We start from the raw sequence: 24,345 nt of genomic DNA, 5'->3' as shown, positions 1-24,345 counted from the left end.
TTGTGGATTTAACTGCCGTAGATACAGGTTTCCAAATGTATAAATGTGTTTTGCTTCTAGAACGAATCTAAATTGTTCAAGTTTTGTTTCTAATTTTTAAAAGCATCCATGGTACCAGAATATCATGGTCACAATAGCATCTGACATAAATATTATGTACTAAATATGGTTAACAAAAATATAGACCATATGGAGATCATAATAGGAAATCTTCTAGCAGTGGGTTGATAGTTTTGTAAATGATATGTATGGCATAATAATTATGTTAGACAATATTTTTAACACAATGTCTGAAACAGAAAACTTATGAAACATAGGGCATTATTATGACCTTGACGGAGGGGTTTCCTCCATCACAAATGTGACAGATATCCCGTCTGCTGTATTATGATCCCATTATATTGTATGGCGATCGTAATACGTCGGACGAGATATCCGTCACATTTGTGATGGAGGAAACCCCTCCATCAAGGTCGCAATAAGGCCCATATTGTTCAATTTTATTTCCATTCCCCAGTCTACAAGAGTGTCCAAGAGGTACTCTCAAGTATTTTCCTTCAATTTTTAATTCATTACCATACCAGTCTTTGTACAGGTCTGAAGTTCGTGGAAATGGATATGAACCAGAGAAGGCCTTGATAAAGTAGGAAGGTCTCTTACTAAGGATTAAAATCACTGGAAAAGATCAATCAAATCTCTCCAGTAAACCTTTGCTTCTCTAAAGTAATACTTGTAGGAAAGTGCCTCTTTGACATGGTCACCCCCCCACACACACACACACACACTTTTTGTCTGGTTTCTGGTGGAATTTCGACAGAAAGTGCACTGGGTCCCTGCTAAACAGGTCCCCAGTGCCATATCTCTTTCCCTAAAAGTGTACAGTCGTTTTCCCAATTGGCAAGCCTTTAGTTGGCACTGCACGTCCCTAGTAAATTGTACCCCTGGTACTTAGGGCATTGAGTACTAAAGGAAGGCCCCTGAGGGCTGCAGCACAGATTGTGCCACCCTCAGGGACCCTCTCACCTAAGTGCACACAGTGCTGCCATTGCAGGCTGTGTGCCTTGGTGCAGACCCAAATTGAAAACATAACATGGCACATAGCCTGTGTGCCCTGTCCCCTTACACTGCAAGCAATATATGTAAGTAACCCCTCTGGCAGGCCTTCCAGCCCCAAAGGCAGGGTGCATTAAATTACATGTGAGGGCATACCTGCATGAGCAGATATGCCCCTGCTATGGCTTTGTCGATTCTCAGACAAAGCAAGTGAACAGTGAAGCCATTTTATGTACATGTGCTGGACACTGGTCATTACGAGTTCCCCGGCTATAAGATGACTTCACTAAACATAGGAATGTTTGGTATCAAGAATCTTGTATGAATAAACTCTCAATGAATCCAGGGATGGACTTATTAATACATGCACTCTGAGGGCACCTTAGACGTACCCCGTCTAAAACCTACCAACTCCTAGTGTGGGCACTGGCTGGTCCAGCCACCTCAGACAAAGTTCTGGCCCCCTGAGGTGAGAGCCAATGCTCTTGAGGGCTCAGAACAAAGGCTTGCTCTGGACAGAGGTGTTCCCTGCTCTCCCAGGCAGGGTGGCCATTCCAGGGCGGGGCGCTTCAAAGGCCTTGTCCCCTTTGAAATGCAACCCAGGACACTAGAAGCAGATTTCTGCAACCTAAGAAGAACCGGACCCGACGCCAGCAGAGAAGACTGAAGACACCAACTGACTTTGCCACAGCCCTACCGGCCTGTCTGCAGCCTTCAAAGAAACCTGCACCCAGTAGATGACTGTACTGCAGCCCAGCAACCTCCAAAGCCTTGGGAGGACTGCCTCCCTTCCAAAAAGACCAAGAACTCCATTGGAAAGTGGACCTGCCCAGAAGAAACCATCTTCAAAGAAAAGAAAGCCTGCCTGTGGAACTGTGAAACCCGACACCAGAAGTGACCACTGCACCCACATCCCCTGGCCCGAGTTCAAGTGGCCCACCCATCCTGTGAAGGTTACCTGGTGCTTCTGACCAAGAGTCCAACGTGGGCTGACCCCTGCCAGACTCTCCAGCGACGTCTCCAGCCTAAATCTGAGGGCTCTCCCTGACCGCAACCTGCCTGGTAAGCTGATTCCGACACCTAAAGACATCCCTGCACCCGGAACCCCTGGGCCTTGGAGAGCTGAACCGTCTGTGTCCCTACGACCCCGGTATCTCAACTTACCTGAGCAGCTGTGGGTTGACCTCCGCCGACCTTCTGGCCTGAAAGTGATCTCCCCTATTGAATAACATTGGGTGCCCGACACTGTGTTAGCATGCAGCACCTGGCCGTCCTTGTGTAGCTGAGGTGTAGTTTGGTGCTGCCTTGTCATCCCCCTTGTGCTTACCTCACCAACAGGAGATTGACCCCAGACTCTGCTTTCCTCATCGGTAAACAGCGCTGCACCAAATACCCTGTCTCCATTGGATAGTTGGGCACCTGACATTGTGTTGGCACTCTACACCTAGCCACCCCTGTGGCCCCACGGTGCTCACCTCAACCCCTGGAGACCAACCTCTGCCACACCTTGTACTTACCTGGGAGCAGGGTGTCTTCATCCCCCCAATCTCCTTTGACAAACATTGGGCACCAACTCTGACTTTGACCTCTGCACCCAGAGCTCCCGGGGAGCTGTGGGTGCACACTTGGTACCAACCTAAACCTTGCCCGGTGCTAGCCTAAAGCCCTGAAGACTGGGACCATAAGTTGTGCACTTACCTGTGAAACTGTATAATTATTTACCCCTGTAGGGTAACATTGACAAACTCTGAAAATTGCACTGGGTCGATTTTTGAAACAGCTGAGTATTTTTAAATTAAAAACAGTGAACCTTAAGTTCTTTGGTTCAAACATCTATAAAAACAAATGTTATTTTTCTAAATTGGTCTCTGATTTATTCTTTGAGTGTGGGCCTCATTTATTGCCTCTGTGAGTACAACAAATGCCTAACACGACTCCTTGATAAGCCTAGCTGCTCGTCCACACTACCACTAAAAGAGCACTGGCCAGCTTTCTACAATACTTAAGCAGTGACGGCTGACACCAATTAAAAGTGTTGGGGAGTGTGGAGGGGATTCAGGTGAGCAAGCGGGTGAGTTTAACAATAAAAATAATTTTAAAAACACTTACCTGGTGCTGCCGGCCCCCTTGCGTTCTTCCTCCTGGTCCCAGCAGTCCCTGGGAGAGCATCAAAGACTCCCTGTGCAATCCCCCCCCCACTGCTCTCATGCTATTATTAAGCATGAGAGCAGCACAGGGATTGGCCTGAAGGGGCTGGTTTACTGCTCTTTCAGGCACAGAGAGTCTGTGCTGTTTCTCCAACCCGGCTGTCAAATGCAGCTGGGGTGGAGAAACCTAACTTTGTATATCTTTTCGGCTGGCCTACAACGACCGGCCAAACAAACATGCACAGTTAAGTGCACTCCACTCCCCCCTCCCATGACCCGGGCCCGCCCCTCCCTGCACAGGCTGGCTCAGCCAGCAGCTAAAAAAGAAACCAATAGTAAAATATTGCTTTATTTTTCAGCTGCTGGCTCTCAACTATCATGGTGGCGCTCCTCCGTCATTGTGGAGGAGCCGCCACTATACTTAAGTACCCATTTTAGTAGAAACATGGCAAAGGCACACTTAATTTTAGATATTAATGCCATTTCAATGCTTCCCAGACATTGCCACAGTGATAAGCTAAAGATGCATCACTCTTTGGTGCACTAATGACACCTGACAATAGGTTTCTAATATTGAGAGATAGTGTAATCTCCACAACAAAAGCAAATAAGGCTCCATGACATTCCATCAAAAAGACCATCAGTTTAAGAACAAATGAGGCACTGGAAGATTGGGGGTACTCTTAGTTATGAGGAGATAAAGGGAATCATTTCAAGTTTGGCGGATGGGAAACTTCATCAACCAAACTCCCGGCAGGGTGGCCGCCGCCTACGTGGAGACCTTCCCGCTGGAGCTATTATCGGTTTCCCACTGGCTTAGTGGGAAACAGGCTACAGCATTGTCTCCTCCTACTTGTAATCAAGCCAGCTGCAATGCTGTTGCCTCCAGGGTGCACCAGCACCCTCACAATGTTCACTGTCTGCAAAGCAGACAGTGAACATTGAGAGGGTGCTGGTCAGGGGGGCCCCTGCACAGCCCACGCTAAGTGCATAGGCAGTGCAGGGTCCCCCCGGGACCCCCAGCACCCGTTATCCACCAGCCTTTTCATGGCAGTGGTACTGCCATGAAACCGCTGGCAGAGGAGGGGGTCATAATCCCCATAGCAGCGCTGCATGCAGCGCTGCCCTGGCAGATTAGGACCGCCACCACCTCTAGACTGCTGGGATCTGAGATTCTGGCGGAGCTGGCGGTTTCCTGGTGGTCAGGTCACCAGGGTTGTAATGTGGCAGTTGGACTGCCACATTGGCGGTGGTCCAGACCGCCACACTGGTAATTAGGCTCAAAGTCTTGTCAATTTTAAGTATGGGCAGAGATTCATTCTATGTTTAACAATGCAAAAGAACATTGGTAGGAAAGTACCCTCTTTTTTGTATGATAACCCCCACTTTATGTCTGCTATCAGTGTCCTTAGACTGTTTTTACTAAGATCATGCTAACCAGGGCCCCAGTGATTGTGCTCTCTCCCTTCTAATTTGGTTGCCTAGGACCTTTCTGCACTCCACAATTTGCATACTGGTGTCCCCTTATAAGCCTCTAGTATATGTTAGGTACCCATTGTCAGGAATCCCCAAGGTGCCTCCTGCATTATCTGTCAGCATCCCCAGGGATTAGGGTTAAATCATATCTCTGTTCTTGGTTAAACCTTCACGTTTCTAAGTAAACATAACAATCTGTGTTACACAATTGGTTTTATCAATGCTTGTTTCACCAATGCTTGTTTCCTAATGTGAGCAGGTGTAGACATGTGCATCTAATTGGGTGTGGTGTAGACATGTGCTTCTAATTGGTTGTGGTGACTCATCCACATGTGGAAACTCAACTGCTTTCCTGATTGGCTATAAATAGCAGAATGAAGCATGCCTCCCTGCTTCAACTTTGTTTTGCTTCCTGATCTCAGCATCTGACTTGGCAGTCCAGCCCCTGCTGTCATCCTCGTATTCAGGACTTTTGAGGCAATTCTTTTCTTCATTTCTGTACCAGCTGACACCAGGCATTCCTCCAGCACACTGGAAAAGACTGTAGCTAAGTGACTAGTATTGTTCTTTGAGCGCCGCGCTTTCTTAGAACAGCTGGTATATTTCAGACCTCGTATTTTGGCAGAGTGCTTATCTTGAAGAGACAAATGCATTTCTGAACATTCTACATTATTATTGTAGTTTCTTGCTTAAATGTGCTTCAGGAAATCTGCTTAAGGTCAAGTACAACAAAAAGTGACAGTGCAATTTTAAAAGCATTTACGTGACTTTTCTTTCTCTAATAGCATAACTCTTAGATTTAAATTGTGTCATTCATGCCTGTGTTTCAGGTTTGAGGAATTTGCTTTTTGAAGGGTTTTTCATACACAGAGTGAAACCAAACCAAACTGTGCCACTCTAACTGTTTGAACCCAGAGTGGACATTTGTATTTCTTGGATTGTTTTTGTTCCTTTTAGTTTAACTCTATGCATGCAGGAAAGTTATATGTGATAAAATGAATGTTCTTTTTTGTCTTTCTTGTGCATGATAAGTGCAACCACAGTCCTAATTGTAGTGTGCAGCAGTGAATCTCTGTGAAGCCAGCCCTAGTGTTGCAGTACTTATTGTTATGGTACTCAGTTTGGGTTTTTGGTAATGCAGTGCTAGTAATTGTGCCAACAGTTATTATCCAAGAAAAGTGCTGGAGCATCTCAGTGTTCTTCTACCGCTCCCGTGCCCATATCAGAAAGAGAGATTCAGTTTCAAGGAAGTTGAGTGCACTAACTCTACTACCACTCTGTCAACAATGACCTGCCCCCCCAGAAGATACAGGGTGCCTGGCTGGACCGGCAAGACGTGGCAGTGTTTTGTCTCTTTCTCTTCCACTCCCCCTTTCCTTTTGGAACACCTGCCGGGGTTTCTGTGCCCACCAGGAAGTGCCAAGAGTTGTTCCAGGAGGTTGGGGGCATACCATCGCCCCTGCAGACATCCTGCTTTTCAGGTGAGTGGCCCCGTCTCGACATAAAGCCAAGCCACAACATACAGGGCTGCCTGGGCGATGGATTCCCCAATGGGTACTTTCAAAGGTTTAGCACAGGCTTTACCAGCTGCTCAGGATGCTCCATCTTTATTAGATTTAACTAGGGCCCTAGCGGGATTACAGAAGGAAGTCCTTTCCTTAAAGCAAGAGAACCTGGAGTTGCACACTGAACTATAGCGGTATAAACCACAAGACACCTCCTGGGGAGGAGTCAAACTAAAACAAAGATCTCCAGTACTACAGGCCCCTCGGTTTGACCCATCTAATCATGTTCCTAGACCCGATTCAGGCCCAACGACTTCCACCACACAACCCATGCAGGTAATGGTCACAACACTAACCCCGTGCCCTTAGCTCCTCCAGAAAGGTTTTTTGGAGATAGTGCCAAGTTCAAAATTTTTCTTAACCAGTGCAGCTACAGTTTTTGTGTTGGGCAGCTGCATTCCCCAACGATGCTGCAAAGGTAGCTTTTATTATCTCTTATTTGGGAGGCAATGCAGCTAATTGGTCTATTCCGCAGGTGGAGCGCAATGACCCTATACTGTATGATTTAACCGATTCATGGAAGCCTTGCGGAAACTGTTCGCCAAACACCTCTTCGTGCAAGCCAGTGACAATGAGTTGCTGAATTTGCGCCAGGGAAACAAGGATCTACTGTCCTATGTCCCCTCTTTCAATCGGTTGGTGACAGAGACTGAGTGGCCAGAGGAGAACAGGACCTCCCTCTTCTATCGTGGCCTTCAGGACGATCTCAAGGATGTTCTAGCCCAAATTGTGGAGCCTCCTACAGAGTGTTCTGAGTTCTTTGACCTGGTGGTACGATTGGACACCGCTTAGGTGAACGTAAGGGAGAAAAATTCCAGGGTGACACACACTTAGTGGTGCTCAAAACTGAGAAAAAGGAGTCCAACACTCCCACTGATACATCTGAGCCCATGCAAATCGGCAGTGTGCGGGGCCCACTATCTAAGGAAGAGAAAGAATGTAGGAAAACATTGAAACTGTGTTTATACTGCAGTAAGGCAGGGCATTTTGCTCGGGAATGTCCTAACAAGTCTACTGCTCCAAAGAAAGCCATCGGAGCGGTAACAGGGCCTGAATTCTCTCTTCCTGACCAGGCGGAAAAAAAACTGGCTCAATAACTTCTGAGACCATTTTATCAAGCGCTTCTTTCAATAAGGACTCACATCTTCTGGCTAATGCCACTAGTCCAGTACCTCGACATCTAACTCTTATTGTGACGTTAGTGTTGTCCTCTCAGGTTCGTAAGGTCATTCCCATATTGGTTGACTCTGGAGCTACCGGAAACGTTTTAGACTTGGGTTTGGCTAAAACCCTAAATATTACGACTGTCAGAAAAGACGGCCCTGAACCAGCCAGATCTGTGGATGTCTCAGAATTGTCCTCAGGGCTTATCATTTATCAAACAACACCCTAGTCCATGCTTTGTGCAAACAACCATACAGAACAAATTCAGTTTGACCTCATAGATACCCCAGTATTCGGAGCCATATTGGGGATACCCTGGCTTCAGTTACACAATCCCAAATTTGACTGGCCAGCAAGGACAGTGACATTAGACTCTAAACATTGCTGGCACTCCTGTTACGAAGACAAACCATTACTAGTGACACCCTTGCATTGTGGGTCCACACATAGTACGGCTATCAAGCCACAGGACACACTGGCCATTCCTGTACCATATAAAGACTTCCATGATGTCTTTAGTGAACAGAAGGCCACTCAGTTGCCACCACATAGGTCATACGATTGTCATATAGGCTTGATTCCAGGGGCAACGCTACCATGTAGTAGGGTGCATGCTCTTTCAGAGCCTGAGAATCGATACCTGCGAGACTACCTGGATGATCTATTGGCTAAGGGTTTCATTCATCATTCAACATCACCAGAATCGTCGTCTTTGTTCTTCGTGGCCAAGAAGAATCGCGAGCTGCGCGCATGTATAGATTATCGCGCAGAATCGGTATCCACTTCCTTTGATCCCGGTTCTTTTAGATCAGGTACGTCAGTCGACCATTTATACTAAACTCGACCTCCTGGGCGCCTACCACTTGATCTGAGTGATGAAGGGGGATGAGTGGAAGACGGTGTTCCGAGCTAAATTCAGACTCTTTGAGTGCACAGTGATGCCCTTCGGGTTGTGTAACGCTCCTGCAGCGTTTCAATTTTTCATCAATGAAGTGCTGCAGGAGTTTCTGGATATCTGTGTAGTGATATACATAGACAACATTTTGATCTATTCGTCTTCCACTGAGGAACATATAGGGCATGTAAGAACGGTTTTACAACGGCTTCGTGAACATCATATTTTCGCCAAGTTGGAAAAATGTGTTTTTCACTCTACAACTTTAGAATTCCTGGGATATGTGATCACTCCCGATGGAAATGCCATGGATAGGTCAAAGGTACAGGCCATCCTGGATTGGGTAGCCCCAAGATCCATCAAGGAAGTGCAACAGTTTTTGGGCTTTGCTAATTTTTATCTGAGATTTATACCCCACTTTTCTACCGTGGTATCTCCCATAACTTGTCTCCTACTAAAGGGGGTTAAGTTCCTCTGGGATGCAGAAGCTGAGAGCACCCATTCTCCATCATCCTGACCCAGCTCAGCCATTTTTTGTGGAAGCAGACACTTCCAAAATGGCAGTGGGTGGTGTCTTGTCCCAACGAGATCCTAGTCTGGGCATTTCCATCCAGTAGCTTACTTCTCAAGGAAATACTACCCGCAGAGCAAAATTACACAGTAGCGGAGTGGGAACTTCTGGCCATCAAGCTTGCCTTCCAGGAATGGCGTCACCACCTACTAGGAGCTAGACACACCGTAACTATTTACACAGATCACCGCAATTTACAGTTTTTTTCAAGCAAAAAAAGGCCCTGACACCTTGTCAATTACGCTGGCTTCTATTCTTCAACGAGTTTGACTTCGTAATCACCTATAGGCCCTGTACTACACAACAAAAAGCAGACATGTTGTCTAGGATGGGTTTTTCCTCTTATGTAGCGCTAGAACATGTCAGAAGCATTATACCCCCAGAAAAAATCGTGGCTGTGTGCACTTCCCAAGAGTTCCTTGAGACAATATGGGTAGCTCAACACAAGGTTCCCTGTTCAACTGATGTGTATGAAAAAGAGGGTTTACTATACCATGCTGATCAGTTGTACGTCCCTACCAAAGAATTATGGGATACAGTGTTACATTGGGGACATGATTCTGTCCTCGCAGGTCACCCGGGTGAAAAAAAGATGTTAGATCCCTGACAAAGATGGTTTTGGTGGCCCACACTTGTGCAGGATGTCAGAAGCTATGTCCAGACTTGTTCCACCTGTGTTCGGGCTAAAACCCCACATACTCCAGCCACAGGATTGTTACTTCCCCTGCAAATTCTGGTGGCCCCATGGCATACCATAAGTATGGATTTTATTTCTGATCTCCCAGCTTCCAATGGACACACTGTCATGTGGGTGGTTGTAAATTACCTAACTAAAATGGCTCATTTTGTTCCATCAAAATGCCTCCCTACGGCTTCCAAGCTCTCTGATTTATTTGTCCAACACATTGTACGGCTTCGTGGGTTGTCCACCACAATGGTTTCTGATCATGACCCCCAATTTATATCACGGTTTTGGTGTAGCTTCTGTTCCTCTGTTGGTATGGACGTCCGCTTGTCCTCTGCATATCATCCACAAACGGATAGGCAGACGAAACGTGGCCCCGTCTTGACACCCAAGGCATTGGGACACCAGTGGTCCCACTGGGCTGCAGCATGTATTATGCCACGCATGGGAGCACATGCAAAATAGGTCTGCAGACCTGCCATTGCAGCCTGCGTGAAAAGGCCCTTTCACCACAAGTTACTATACCAGGTCACTGTAACTCACCCCTATGGAAGGCCCTCCTAGCCCAGAGGGCAGGGTCAGGTCCCTGTGTGTGAGGTCACACCTGCATGAGCAGAGGTGCCCCTACGAACTCCAGCTCCATTGCACTGGACTTTGTAAGTGCGGGAAAGCCATTTTACCCATGTACTGGACACTACCTGTGTCCAGCTACATAATGGTAACTCCGCACCCGGGCATGTTTAATATCACACATGTCAGAATCATACCCCAATACTGTTGCCAATATTGGTTGCATGATTCCATGCACTCTGTAGGCTCCTTAGAGGACACCACAGTATTGCTCCTACCACTCTTCTAGGGTTTTCCAGGAAGCCCGCGCTGCTGCCACCCGTCAGACAGGTTTCTCCCCTCCTGCCACTTTACCAGCTCAAACAGAGGTAGGCAGAACAAAGGATTTCCTGTGGGAGAGGGAGGCAACACCCTCTCCCTTGGAAATAGGTGTTACAAGGCTTGGGAGGGCTAGCCTCCCCAAGGCACCGGTTTGCTTTGAAGGGCACAGTTGGTGCCCTCCTTATATAAACCGGTGTGCACCAGCCCAGGGACCCCTGGTCCCTGCTCTGGTGTGTAACTGGACAAAGGAAAGGGGAGTGACTACTCCGCTGTCCATCACCACCCCAGGGGTGGTGCACAGAGCTCCTCCAGGTTGCCACTCGATTCTGCCTTCTTGAAACCAAGATGAGCATAGGCCCCTGGGAGCATCTGAGTGGCCAGGTCAGGCAGGTGACATCAGAGACCTCGTCTGATAGGTGGTCACCTTGCAAGGTGACCAAACCCCCTTTTATGGCTATTAGGGACTCCCTTGTGGGTGGGTCACCAGATTCAACATGCACGACACGACCAGGACTCCTCTGCATTGTTTACTTCTGCTCCTGGCCACTAGAACAGCAACTGGACACTTCAGGAACAAACAAGACTGCAACTCCTGAAACGACCTCGCCTTGAAACATTGTTTCACTGGCTCCTTCCAGTAACTGCGACATTTCCCCGGATGTGCATCCTCTGGGGTCAGCAAGACTTCAGCTGCACTAGGAATCCAGAAGGAATCGCCCTTGGAGTGAAGGAATCACTTCCCTGCATCTGCAGGTACCTACAGCAATGCGCTCCTCTGGAACCACGTGAATCCTGCATCACTGGTGGTGGTCTGGAGTGGTCTCCTCACTCCTCTCTGCCTGCTGTCGAACTTGGAAGATGGTGAAACCTTGCCTCTCCTTGCAGGACAGCACCTCTGTGCACCGCGACTTTTGCAGCAACCAAAGCTTGTTGACTCCTGCTCCAAGGGATCTTCAGGCTCTGAGTAGCCCTGGCCTCCAGCACTTCATCCTGGACAATCTCCACTCTGCTGCCCCAGTGACGTGGGACTCCTCTCCAGGTGTGCTGCTTGGGCCTCACTGCAACTTACTGTGCCTGCTGCCAGTGGGTTGGGGCTGTGACTGCTTCTGCTGGCTCTCCCAACTGCTGTGTGACAGCCCAGACTTCCTGCTAAGGGTCGAGTCCCCTGGACCTTGCTGGTCCTCTTCAGCCTTGCAACTCTTCTTTTGCTTCTTCTTGCATTTGCCAAGGCTTGTTAGTGGTTTTCCTAAACCACTGAACATCTGCGACCCGACAACCAACATGGGACACCATCTACACCACTTCAAGGACTTCTCTTCAACTCCTGGACTCCACACCTGGTCTTCTTCTTCCCCCATCGACCCAGATCTCCATCCACAGAAGGGTTCATAATGGCTCCTCCCCCGACCTGACACTCCATTGTGGCCTGGACTCTGTCCCCTTCTTTTGCAGGTCCTCTTCTTCCAGAATCCACTTTGGTTTCCTCTTGTCTGGTTCTGTTCTTGCACGATCCATTTTCTAAGTCCTCTTGTTAGTCCTCGGGAAGACCAGGTACTTACATCTACTCTCCTGGTCGCTGGGGGTCACTCAGGTACTCACCTCCTGGGGTCCCTAGTTTTTCCAGCTCCTCTCTAACTACTCCATATTCTTGGGTGCAGGACTTCACTTCACATTCCACTATTTTAGTATATGATTTGGTCCTCCCCTAGGGCCCTAACTATTGTTCACCAATTCTTTCCAATGCTTGTTGTTTCTGGTGCGAATTCCTAATTATTACTGTGTGTATATATATATATATATATATATATATATATATATATATATATATATATATAGTGTGTGTACTTACCTCCAGCTGGGGGACTGCCTATAAGTAATCTAGTGTGGTGTTACTATAATAAAGTACCTTTATTTTTGTAACACTCTGTGATTCCTTTCGTGTCTGATAAATTACTGTGTGACTATTGTGCTATTGCATACGATTTGCATGTCTCTTAGATAAGCCTTGGCTGCTTATTCACAGCTACCTCTAGAGAGCCCTGGCTTCCTAGACACTGCCTACAATCACTAATAGGGGTTGCCTGGACCTGGTATAAGGTGCCAACACCATAGGTGCCCTCCACACACCAGGCCAGCTTCCTACAACATTGTTCTATGTAAATCTGTGTAGTGTAGGGATGTGTGTTAGTAGAGTCCATGTGATCAGATCAATTGAGGCCCAAGTGATTATGTGGCACTCAATAAATAAATATACCCCTCGACAATGGCAGAATAAGGGTCCCCTTATAAGAGGCCCCAATTTTGTGGTGGTAATTCCACATCATAGGCGTTATCAATACCAGCTGTACCAGGTAACTCCAAAGGTGCGGTATGACAGGGCATTTCTGGTTTAATCGTGAGGTTCCTCTAAGAATTGAAGAGTTGGTAGGAGAATCGACAATACTGGGTCTAATTTTTAGAATAAGCCCTCATTTTCCTCTGGGGGTTACCCAAGAGATTTAAACTGCTTTAAGCAGCCACAATCTCTGGGTGAAACCAAATGGATCAACGCTGCTCCGACTTATCTCCTAATTCCAACGATGCCAGTAAGTGTGTTTGCCAGCTCCCTCAGAATTAAGAGGCCACACATAACGAGGAGTTCAGTATTATTTCATGACAAATGGCAAAAGTTATACCATGTATTTCTTTGCATTAATGTTCACACAGAATACTCACCCGTTCCCCTTTCTCGCCCTTCGAAGCAAAGTTAAAAGAATCGTAGCCTCCTCCACTCTGTAGACCAGTAAAGCCCTGTAATGGACAAAGAGGAGATGAGTATTTGGGGCAAAGGAGCAGAATTACTGAGCTACTTGAGTCATTTAGAACAGCAAAATGAGAAGTCTCGACTGGGCACTGTTCTTTCTTAGGTGTTATAAGGAGGTGCCCACAAGACCTGAGAAGTGAATTACCTGCAGATCAGGATACAACAAGGAGCTACAACTTAGCAGTGTCATTTCACACTTCTCGTACCAGCCAAGGCAAAAACACTCATGAAACTGATGTGGACAGTGCCAGCCTCTCTGCTTGAACAGCACATACACGCAGGTCGAGAAGACTTTGCTGAACCTTACATTTCTAATGATCAACAGTGATGCCACCTGATCGTTCATGTGTTCAATATAAGCATCCTATAAAGTAAAGTATAGTCAATTTTCTTTACTTCCAGACTAGCAGTGCGTCTCAGGACAGAAACTAAAGTGAATCACAAATTTGAATAGGGAACCTGTTTTGTGACTAACAACATTATGAGCTACTATCCCTTAGTGACTGATATCCCTTAATGACCAACAAAATCAGAAAGTAGGAACCTTCACTGTGGTAGGTTTGCTACAGTACAACCTCATCACACAAGTACCGTGAGATTATTGGCAAATGAGTACGTGTTTTGGCGGGTGGATGCGCGTATGCGCCATGAGGCCAGCCTGCCTCAATATGGAATGTTCCTTTTTATCAATCTGGATTGCCCTTGGTCTGAGTGACTGGGGACAAACACAAGAGTTTACCCATGGTAAAGGCCCTCAGCCTCAGTTCTTTTCCCTGCCCGTTTGCTATCAGGACATTGGTCTTTTTTCTGGAAATTAGGATTCATGTTACAGAAGCTGTTACCAAAAAACATATTTTTCAATAGCTGACCTCAGATCCCCAAACCACTACTTGTGCCGTTACTAAATGGTGTGTCTGCACATGAGTGAAACTCCTTTCTCTGATCTTTGCTAATCTGATGTGTCAGCATTCACACTGCATGCACAACGATAACCCAGCTTTTAACATTCAAGACACACAACGATGCACATCACACATAATAGTATACTTACAGTGTCCCCTGGAGGACCCTTTTCACCCTAAGAGACAAAAACACATTATCCATAAAGGGTAAATGGAAGGTGGGGCATTTACTATTTTTCCTAAAAAAACATTTAACATGTTATCAATTTTAGCCTGTTGGTAAGAGCATCCCTAAAGGGAAAGAGGGCTCAGCCTCTGGATGACACTCAGGAACATATTTATACTTTTTTAGCGCCGTTTTTGCGCCGCTTTTTGACGCAAAAACAGCGCAAACTTACAAAATACAATTGGGGCATATTTATACTCCGTTTGCGCCGCAATTGCGTCGTTTTTTTTTACGCAATTTCAACGCAAAACTAACTCCATATTTATACTTTGGCGTTAGACGCTTCTAGCGCCAAAGTCCATGGAGTTAGCGTCATTTTTTAGCGTGGACACCTACTTTGCGTTAATGAGATGCAAGGTAGGCGTTCCCGTCTAAAAAATCGACTCCGAGGCATGTGCGTCGGATTTATACTCCCGGGCAAAAATCACGCCCGGGAGTGGGCGGGTCAAAAAAAATGACGTACGGCCGCTTTTGCGCCGTTTTTTAGCACCTGCAAAAGGCAGGCGTTAAGGGACCTGTGGGCTCTGAAGGAACCCAGAGGTGCCCTCCCATGCCCCAGGGACACCCCCTGTCACCCTTGCCCACCCCAGGAGGACACCCAAGGCTGGAGGGACCCATCCCAGGGACATTAAGGTAAGTTCAGGTAAGTATTTTTTTTTTTTTTTTTTGTGGCATAGGGGGGCCTGATTTGTGCCCCCCTACATGCCACTATGCCCAATGGCCATGCCCAGGGGACAGAAGTCCCCTGGGCATGGCCATTGGGCAAGGGGGCATGACTCCTGTCTTTGCTAAGACAGGAGTCATTTCTATGGGGGTTGGGAGTGAAAAAAAAATGGCGCAAATCGGGTTGAGGCGCAAAAATTGCCTCAACCTGACTTGCCCCATTTCTTGACGCCCAAGCTCCATTTTCCCCTACGCCGGCGCTGCCTGGTGTACGTCGTTTTTTTTAACGCACACCAGCCGGCGCCGGCGGCTAACGCCGGCTAACGTCATTCAATAAATACGGCGCCCGCATGGCGCTTCAGAATGGCGTTAGCCGGCGCTAATTTTTTTGACGCAAAACTGCGTTAGCGCAGTTTTGCGTCAAAAAGTATAAATATGGGCCAATTGTATTTTGTAAGTTAGCGCCGCTTTTGCGTCAAAAAGTGGCGGAAATGCGGCTCTAAAAAAGTATAAATATGGGCCTCAGTGTGTGGCTGACACAAGCTAGAATAGTTTTTGGGAAACAAGGGGAACTGTACATTCGGTTGGCACATGTGTTTTCTTGCTCGCTCCTCCTCTCCTCCCAGTGTTGTTTTACCCTTCACATCCGCACCCCTTACACGTTGCTCTCCCATCCACCAGCTCACCAATTGCTTCCCCCACCCTGTCCCACAATTACCTCGTAACAAGTGATAAATATGTGCGGTATACCCCACGCACTTGTGAATTCCATGTGGGATTCTGCTCAGTAAAATTGGAACCACAATTTTACTCCCGATTTTCTGGGGTTTGCGTCATGATAGCCAGTAAATTCCAGCCACCCAGTATCTACAGATATATTTCTCTGACTCGCAACCAGTCCCTATGTGTTGTAAGTGTAGATCCGCACCACTGCAATAAAGTTCAGGCCACTGGAGAACACTCATGCATGATAAATCCAAGCTCTCGGCAATATCTACTCACAAAAATGCAGTGCAGCGTTGAACGTCTCCATGATATATATTCTGCGAACAGCGTGTCTACCATTTCTAGTCACATCATGAGGGGTGACTGGTGAACAATGGTGTGAATCCTTTAAAAAAGGGAACTGCGCCTGAAAGCCAGGGATTCAGGACCAGTGGCAACACGGGAAAGAACTTCTAAACCACCAAATGGCATATTCTGAACAAAGGACAGGACACAGCGGGAGAAGTTAAACACAGAAGCAGACACTCAGACACAGAGCTCCTTCCTCCAACACAACCGGGTGGTGAAAGAACGTGATATGAAAGATGGCACCATTGCGGAGCTCCAGTTAATGTTCCACGGAGTCTGATTACGGGAGGCCCACGGTGGGCATGTAGAATGTTCAGCTTTTGGAGCAAAAACCCTGATTTTCCATGGTTTTCACAAAAGGCACGCATCAAGAAAATTCCAAAGCACATTTTATTACTATCTCCATTAGTTATGGTATGTTCTACGGCACGAAAAGACCAGGGGTCAACCCTGTGGCACAAGCAGAGAAATCCGATTTTTCCTATAAGCAACACAATTTTCTTTGTGTCAGGGCAACAAACATGGGCGTAACTTTCAAGAGGGCAGCAGGTGAACTGGCAGCAGGACACACATTTGAGGGGCCCACTGTGCCCCAATTAGGGCTGTTGTCAACTACCAAACTGTGGGTCAGAGGGCCCCTTGGGGTTCATGCCTCCCTCTCAGCTAAGGTCAGCTAAACGCCAGCGTGGAAAAGGAAGCCAAAACGCACATAAATAATTGCACCGGCCTCGCTTGGAGTTTAGTTGACAAACTGAGAAGGCTCAGGCCTCCCAAAACAGTCGGATGGGTATTAAATCAAATGTTTGCTCTGGATAATATCCTCAACTGCAACTTTCTCTATATTCCACCACATAATATCAGTAGTACCCCTAAAACAACGGTCTCATGTGACTCAGCGACAGAAACATCATAGTTACCTTTTGTCCCTTTGCACCCTAAAAAAAGGAGTAAAAAAAGACATTCATTAGTTCAGGAAATATATTACGGTCGTAAACCATCACATCTTATCCAGCTTCCTGAGCAATGCCATTAAGAAGCATTAATGCACTCTGCATTCTGTGGTATGAAAGAGGTAGGAGGTAAAAGAATTGATGTCTATGACGTGCGTTTTATGTCTGTGCAGGTGATACTCTGCCATCTATCAATTCATTCTTGATAGTTCTTGGAGGCTCTTACATCATTTCCTCTGGACTGGGAGACCGCTGGCAGGGTGACGGTGTAGAAATTAAATAACCAGTAAAATGTAAAACTGGTCCGCTGTTTAGTTAGGAGAGCACTAACTTTAAGAAAGATGGTAAATAAACAGGCAAACGTTTATTTGCAAGATAACCGAATTAAAAGAAAAGAAGCAAAAAAAGGTATCCTGCAACACTTAACTTGCAGAACACATTAATTTTTTCAGACATCTTGCAACAAACGTGTATAAAAAAGACCTAGTCTCTTCATAATGTTTTTTCATTAACATGCTGAAGCCTTCCACCTTAGTACATTATAGATTATATCAGTGCATTCAGAAGTATTTTTTAGAAGTGATAGTTTTAAAAAATGAACATTGAAACATTCATGGCTCCTCCCGCCCTGATAAATAAGCCAATAGTCAGGGACGGCTTTAGGGCGGTGTGACCGGTGCGGCTGCTCTGGGCGCCGACCTTGAGGGGGGCACTGACCTCAGGGTGGGGGCGCTGTGTTTAGCAATATCTTACAGTATAAAAGCACCTGCTGTAGTGTTCCTTGTGCCTCCAGCTTGCAGGCAGCAATAAAAATGTCGAGATAACTCTTGTGATTAATATTCATTCTAGAAAAAGAATTGAGAGATTTTTCTAGTGGCAGTTTTGACTCTCCATAAAGTAGCACAGTGGGCAATATGCCCACTGCAAGGAACAGATCTGTATTTTATGTGGATAGTTGAGTGTAGTAGTAAAGCTAGCCTTTAACGGCACTTTAAAATGAATGAAATGTGTGTTAAAGAGGGGCTATTGAGAGATAAGGGTCAATTTTTGCCAGGTGCGAATCATACAAGGAGGGCATGGGGGTGGGCACCAAAACAGATTGTTGCACCGGCTGACTAAGTGCTAAAGCTGGCCCTGCCAATAGTGAACTAAGAGGCAAGCCAGTTGCCCTGTCAAACCCCATGGGTGGCCTGGGTTCTTATTAGAGATGGACAACATTATAGTTTATTCAATCAAACACAATAGAAAGTTTTTTAGTGTGCATATCCTGAACACAGATATTTCAAGTTGCTCTTACATTAAATGAGCAAAAGGGAGGCAAAGTGAAATAAAACAATGGCCTAGAACCACACAATTTGGGCAAGTGGGGAAGCAAGGATTGAGCAGAGGTTTTTTGGTTTTACATTGTGCAACTCTATTTCATTCTGATTCAATCACTAAGTTACTTCTTTTTTTACACTTGACTCTCCTGAGGAAGTAATAGCAAGTAGAGAAGGCTGGTAAAGGGATAGCGATTCAGATACTTCTTAACACAGTATTACCAAATCTATGACTCTTCTAGAGACTAGGGAATTAATTTAGAGGCAGGTATGGACTGAAATCCTTAAAATAACTCCATGACTCACTGACCGCACTATGGACATGCTTTGCTTCCACAATGCCCACTGTTCCCCAGCCCATAAAGCCCCACTCCCATCCCGCTGAGATCAATGCGGCCCTCGGGCACATCATGGACTATATTTTGTGGCCCCTGGGAAAATGTTTGTGAGTACCCATGACATAGAACAATGGCTCTGCCACACCAGGTCATGTGAACACAACTCCATGCCTGCATAGTAAAATGTTGATACACCACATGACTGCATGAACGTGGTCTCATGACCTTACATAATAACTGCTCGACCAACAAGATAATCGTAGAAAGACCACATCCATATATATACTAATAGCTGAATCCTTCAAGGTCTTTAGAGGAGAAGAGCATGCCTCTGTAGAGCAATTGTTGTGTTTCAATGGGGTCACGTTCACCATCACTATGGAGAGCAATAACTAGAAGACAGCAAGCTCATGTCCTTACATAGAACAGTGGCACTTTGTCACTAAGGTGTGGTAGTTGACTATCATAAAATAAATCATATGGCATAAAAATTATGCCCTAAATATCGTATAAATATAAACATCCTCACTCTAAAAGTAAAAAATCTACACTGAAGGAATATATTTGTAAACAATATTTAGGACACATTATTTAGGTAAGATGACATTTGTGCATATGATATTTTGATATATAATAGTCACAAGATCAAGAAAGCGCAACATCATGCACTTAATGAACAATGATTTAATCAGTCATCGCCCAGTTGGCCTATCAAGGTACAGTGGGGCGAGGTAACACTGAGTAAGTGCTTGACTCACACCCATTGAGTGAGCCTCACACTGCATAATGGAACATTCCTTCAGGACCTACAAGCTCTACTCAGAACGCCAAAGTCTCCACAGTTCTTTTGAGCTTCAGATATAAGGCAAGAGGACCTGGCTATGCCTGCAATTGACCAATTCAATTATTAAGAAATGATTACCTGTGGGCACTGGGAATCACAGGGACCCTCTGGCTTCTTTACCCCGGCTTCTCCAGATGATGGGTCTTGCAGCGAAATTACTCTCTCTAGGTCTCCAGTCCACTGTGGATCAGGTGTGTCCACCTGCGTAGTGAGATACAAATTGGTAGCATGTTACAAAGAAAGACAATATTCCATACAGGCCTTTAATGTGCAGTACCGTTTACAGCCCTTTGACATGTCTACCTTGAAATGCTTATGAACAGTGGATCAAAACAGACAGCAACGTCAAAACATTCACAGCATGTGAAGAAGTGAATCCATGACCTAAGTAAGTACCAGACAATCAACTAGTAGAGGGGTGAGTGATTTGAAGGCTGAAGGACTACACTGAAGTTGTAGGATAACTAAACAAATGGGTGAAAGCGAAGAATGAGCAAATTTATCTGTCAACGTGTAGTGGGTGCATGAAAAAGTCTCAGCGGTAAACATTTTTCAATAAACTATTCGGTACCTTATTGGCAGAATGTATGGGGAGATGGACGAGCAACGGGTAAGTAATTGAGAGATGAATGAAATTACCGTAACAATTTGTAACACCATTAGGAGGTGATTGCACACATTTTTGGGGACCAGCACTTATTTTTCCTCAAACATTTTCTCGAAAGCAAGACAGGGAAAAACGCAAAAAGGGTAAAGGAAGGGGAACAGAAAAACCGTCACGAAGGGAGCAAGTTGAAACCTGTCAGAGTGAGAGAAAGACTCATGGAGTGTCAGACAGTGGATTAAAGAGTGAGGTGGACTGAGGGCTATGCTGCCTTGGTATACGGCGCACTGACATTTAATAGCGCTTCTGAGCAGCGCTTCAACAGTTATTATTTTACAAATTAAGCACTGGATGATTGTAAAATGTTTGACATGGAACATTCACCAAGCAGTAACTGTTCCCGCTCACATTGCTCTAACACACGTGAGGTGAAATTAATGACATGTTAATACTTTGTCACTGAAGCATCTCCATAGAGTACCAATTAAAGTTCCTCAGTGACAGGCACAACAGTTCTCCCCGAACTGCTGCATGGTATGTTTTCCGTGAATTTTTCAAGATTCAGTGGTCGATAACCAATGCTCTCTTTTTTTGCAGACTGGAGAAAAACCCCAGTGTAGAGTACTCTTTACCCAGTCCTGTGTGCGATTAATTACCAACAATAGCACTATAGAACGCAGCTGGTGAAACATTTAACTGATTTCCAATTTCATAACAGAACAAGTTTGAACTTTCCAAATATAAATGTTTGCAAGATAGATGCATTTGTTAAAAAAAATAGCAACTTCTGCAAAAAAAACTTTTCATGAAAATTCTTCTTACTGCACGGCATTAAAGAATGACATAAAAAATAAACAGAAACAACTGTTTTAGAATGAAGGCACAAAACGATTCACCACCAAGTCTATGGTAGAAAAGATTCACCTGGGTGAACATAGGATTGTTCACGCAACAAACCAAGGACCATATTTATACTTTTTTATGGCCGCATTTGCGCCACTTTTTGACGCAAAAGGAGCGCAAACTTACGAAACACAATTGTATTTTTTGTTTGCGCTGCTTTTACGTCAAAAAATGACAAAAATGCGACGCTAAAAACGCATAAATATGGGCCTGAGTGGTTAAAGCAATTGACTTTAAATTGAGAACATTAAGGATCTGGCTACAAGTGCCATTATACATTCCAATATCGGTGGTAAATTCTGTTACCACACATAATGGTATTAAGAATTTTGCACTCATTATATCATAGATCGCATTTTTCCTCAAGTAAAAAACAGGTCAAGCCTGACAAACGTTCCTAAGGGGAAATGCCCAGTAAATTCCGAAACGTGTAGGGTGTGGTGCACACATAAACACCAATTCCTCCGGTATTCTTCCTTTTTCTTGGGTGAAACGCACCATCAGCCATTTCCTGACCTGCATCATTTTGATAGACCTATTGATGTGCTATAAACAGTGCTTAATTTGTGAAGGTGATTGCAGGTGGAGGACACCGCCACTCATCTTTGGAGACTGGGACTTATTTTTATCATCACACTCACTCAAATCAATACAGAGAATGCAAGAAAAGGGCAAAAGAAAGGGGAAGACAAATAGATGAAAAACTGTGGCAAATAGAGAATGTAGGTGTAGGAAGCTGGCCTGGTGAGTGGTGGGTAGCTAAGGTACTTACACCTTATACCAGGTCGAGGTAGCCCCGATTAGTGAAGTATAGGCAGTGTCTAGAAGCCAGGCTCTCTAGGGGTAGCTGTGGATGAGCAGCCAAGGCTGATCTAGGAGACATGCAAAGCTCATTCAAAGCTCATGCAAAACCACTGTAGTCACACAGACTCACACACATGAAAGAAAACACTCAGTTGTTAAAAAATAAAGATACTTTATTTTTGGCCACACAATACCACAAAGTACTACAAGGGCAACCCTCCAATAGGAGGTAAGTAATACCCTCGCTATATACACTTGTAGACAGTAATAGGCATAGGAAAGGTTAGAAGACATTGCAAATTCAGTTAGCCAATAGTGACGCTAGGGAGAGCACAAGCCATATCCTAAAAAAATGGAATGCGAACATAGGACACCCACCTATGTCAGTGAAATGTGTAGGGGGAAGCTAGGAGTACTAGAAAACCACAGAGGGAAGTAACACGGTACCCCCGCCCCCCTGAGCGACCAGGAAAGCAGGAGTAAATCACTGGAATTTCCCCAAATCACACAAAATGAAGGAAAAGAAGAAAAGAAGACACCCAGACAAGACTGCAAGAAAACAGTGGTGGATTCCTTGAGAGGAAGACCTGTAGAGAGAGGGGAGTAAGTCCAAGAGTCATAGTAGAGTCCAGGAGGAGTAGGAACTACTACCCACCCAGCTGTAGTTGCAGGAGTTGGTCGACGGTGATGAGAAGAAGGTCAGCACTTCAGCCCTGGAGCCAGAAAAGAGTTCTTGAGGGATACAGATGACATCCCATGCTGGAAGTAATATTGCAGTCGGATGTTCATGCAGGAATTTCACCAACAAGCCTTGGCAAAGGCAAATATCGCAGATGGAAGAGAGTGGTACTACCGGGGACCAGCAAGGCCCAGAAGGACTCAACCCAGGAGGGGGAGTCAGAGGGACCCCTCAGCCACACAGAGAGCCCACAGGAACAGAGGCAGCACCCACAGGAGTCCCACAGGACGGGGACACAGAAGTTGCAGAAGGAGCCCACACAGCACACAAGAGAAGGGTCACATGCCACAGGAGAATCACACAGAGGGCTGTGTGTCGCAGGAAGGAGTGCTCAGGGCTGGAGCTGCATATAGCCTAAAGCTCCCTTGGAGGAGATGCAAACAAGGTTTGGAAGCTGCAAAAGACGCCGTGCATGGGGGTGCTGTCCTGCGTGGGAAGGCAAGGGCTTACCTCCTCCAAAGTCAGACAGCTGGCACAGAGAACCAAGGGGACTACTCCGGATCACCAACCAAGATGCAGGATCCAAGCAGCTCAGGATGAGGCGAGATCCATGCAGCCGGTCGTCGTTGCACTAGGTGCCTGCGGATGCAGGGGAGTGACTCCTTCACTCCAAGGGAGATTCCTTCTTCCTTCTCATGCAGACTGAAGACTTGCCACCCTCAGAGAATGCACAGCTGAGGAAATGTTGCAGAAGGTGGAACGAGCCGTGGAACCAATGTTGCAGGAAAAGGCTTCTTCGTGGATGCAGATTGTCGGTTCCTGGAGGGTCCAGTCGCAGTTCCAGTGGCTAGAAGTCGAAGTACGGTTGCAGAGGAGGCCTGCGGGAATCTTGCAAGCCAAATTTGAGGATCCACTCAAGAGAGAGACCCTAAATAGCCCTGAAAAGGGGGATTCACCTATCAGGAGGGGGCTCTGGGCACCACCCCCGGAGTGGTGATGGACAGGGGAGTGGTCACTCCCCTTTCCATTGTCCTGTTTCGCATCAGAGCAGGGACTGGGGGTCCCTGAACCAGTGTAGACTGGTTTATGCATGGAGGGCACCAAATGTGCCCTTCAAAGCATACCAGTGACTTGGGAAGGCTACCCCTCCCAAGCCAGTCATACCTATTTCAAAAGGAGAGGGTGTTACCTCCCTCTACCAAAGGAAATCCTTTGTTCTGTCTTCCCTCAGCTTGATCAGAACAAGCAGCAAAAGGGCAGAAACCTGTCTGAGGGGTGGCAGCAGCTTGGGCTGCCCAGAAAACCCTAGGAGACTAGTGGTAGCAATGCTGGGGGTCCTCTAAGGAGCCCCCAGAGTGCTTGGGATCATACTTCCAATACTTGCAACAGTATTGGGGTATGATTCCAACATGTTTGATACCAAAGATGCCTAGGTTCGGAGTTACCATTATGTAGCTGGACATAGGTAGTGACCTATGTCTAGTACACACATAAATTGGCGTCTCCGTACTCACGAAGTCCAGGGAAATGGAACTGGAGTTTGTGGGGGCACCTCTGCAAGTGCAGGGGTGCCATCACACAGAGGTACTTGCACCCTGCTTTCTGGGCTAGGAGGGCCAGCCATCTGGGTGACTTTCAGTGACCTGGTGCAGTGACCTGAAGTGATAAGGGTGCATGCACCCTTTCACTTAGACTACAATAGCAGGCCTGCAGAACTACTGCATGGGCTCCCTATGGGTGGCATAATGTTGCAGCCCATAGGGATCCCTTAAAGCCACAATGTACTGGG

At 46.2% G+C, this 24,345-nt stretch overlaps 1 protein-coding gene across 1 annotated transcript in view; it reads right to left on the bottom strand.

Moving 5' to 3' along the window:
• The window catches only part of LOC138288093 (collagen alpha-1(VII) chain-like), a 963,348-nt gene that overhangs the window by 618,775 nt on the left and 320,228 nt on the right, over positions 1–24,345 (bottom strand). The window contains exons 26-29 of the mRNA XM_069229319.1: positions 19,645–19,767; positions 17,033–17,050; positions 14,302–14,328; positions 13,163–13,237 (exon numbers count right to left, since the gene is read on the bottom strand). Of these exons, the coding sequence (XP_069085420.1) occupies positions 13,163–13,237; positions 14,302–14,328; positions 17,033–17,050; positions 19,645–19,767 (243 nt within the window). The remainder of the gene's footprint in view (positions 1–13,162; positions 13,238–14,301; positions 14,329–17,032; positions 17,051–19,644; positions 19,768–24,345) is intronic.

This window comes from Pleurodeles waltl, chromosome 4_1 (genome assembly GCF_031143425.1).
Source record: "Pleurodeles waltl isolate 20211129_DDA chromosome 4_1, aPleWal1.hap1.20221129, whole genome shotgun sequence".
NCBI classification, from domain to species: domain Eukaryota; kingdom Metazoa; phylum Chordata; class Amphibia; order Caudata; family Salamandridae; genus Pleurodeles; species Pleurodeles waltl.
Note: the sequence above shows the minus strand (reverse complement) of the source record. Positions and strands in the feature narration are given on the sequence as shown.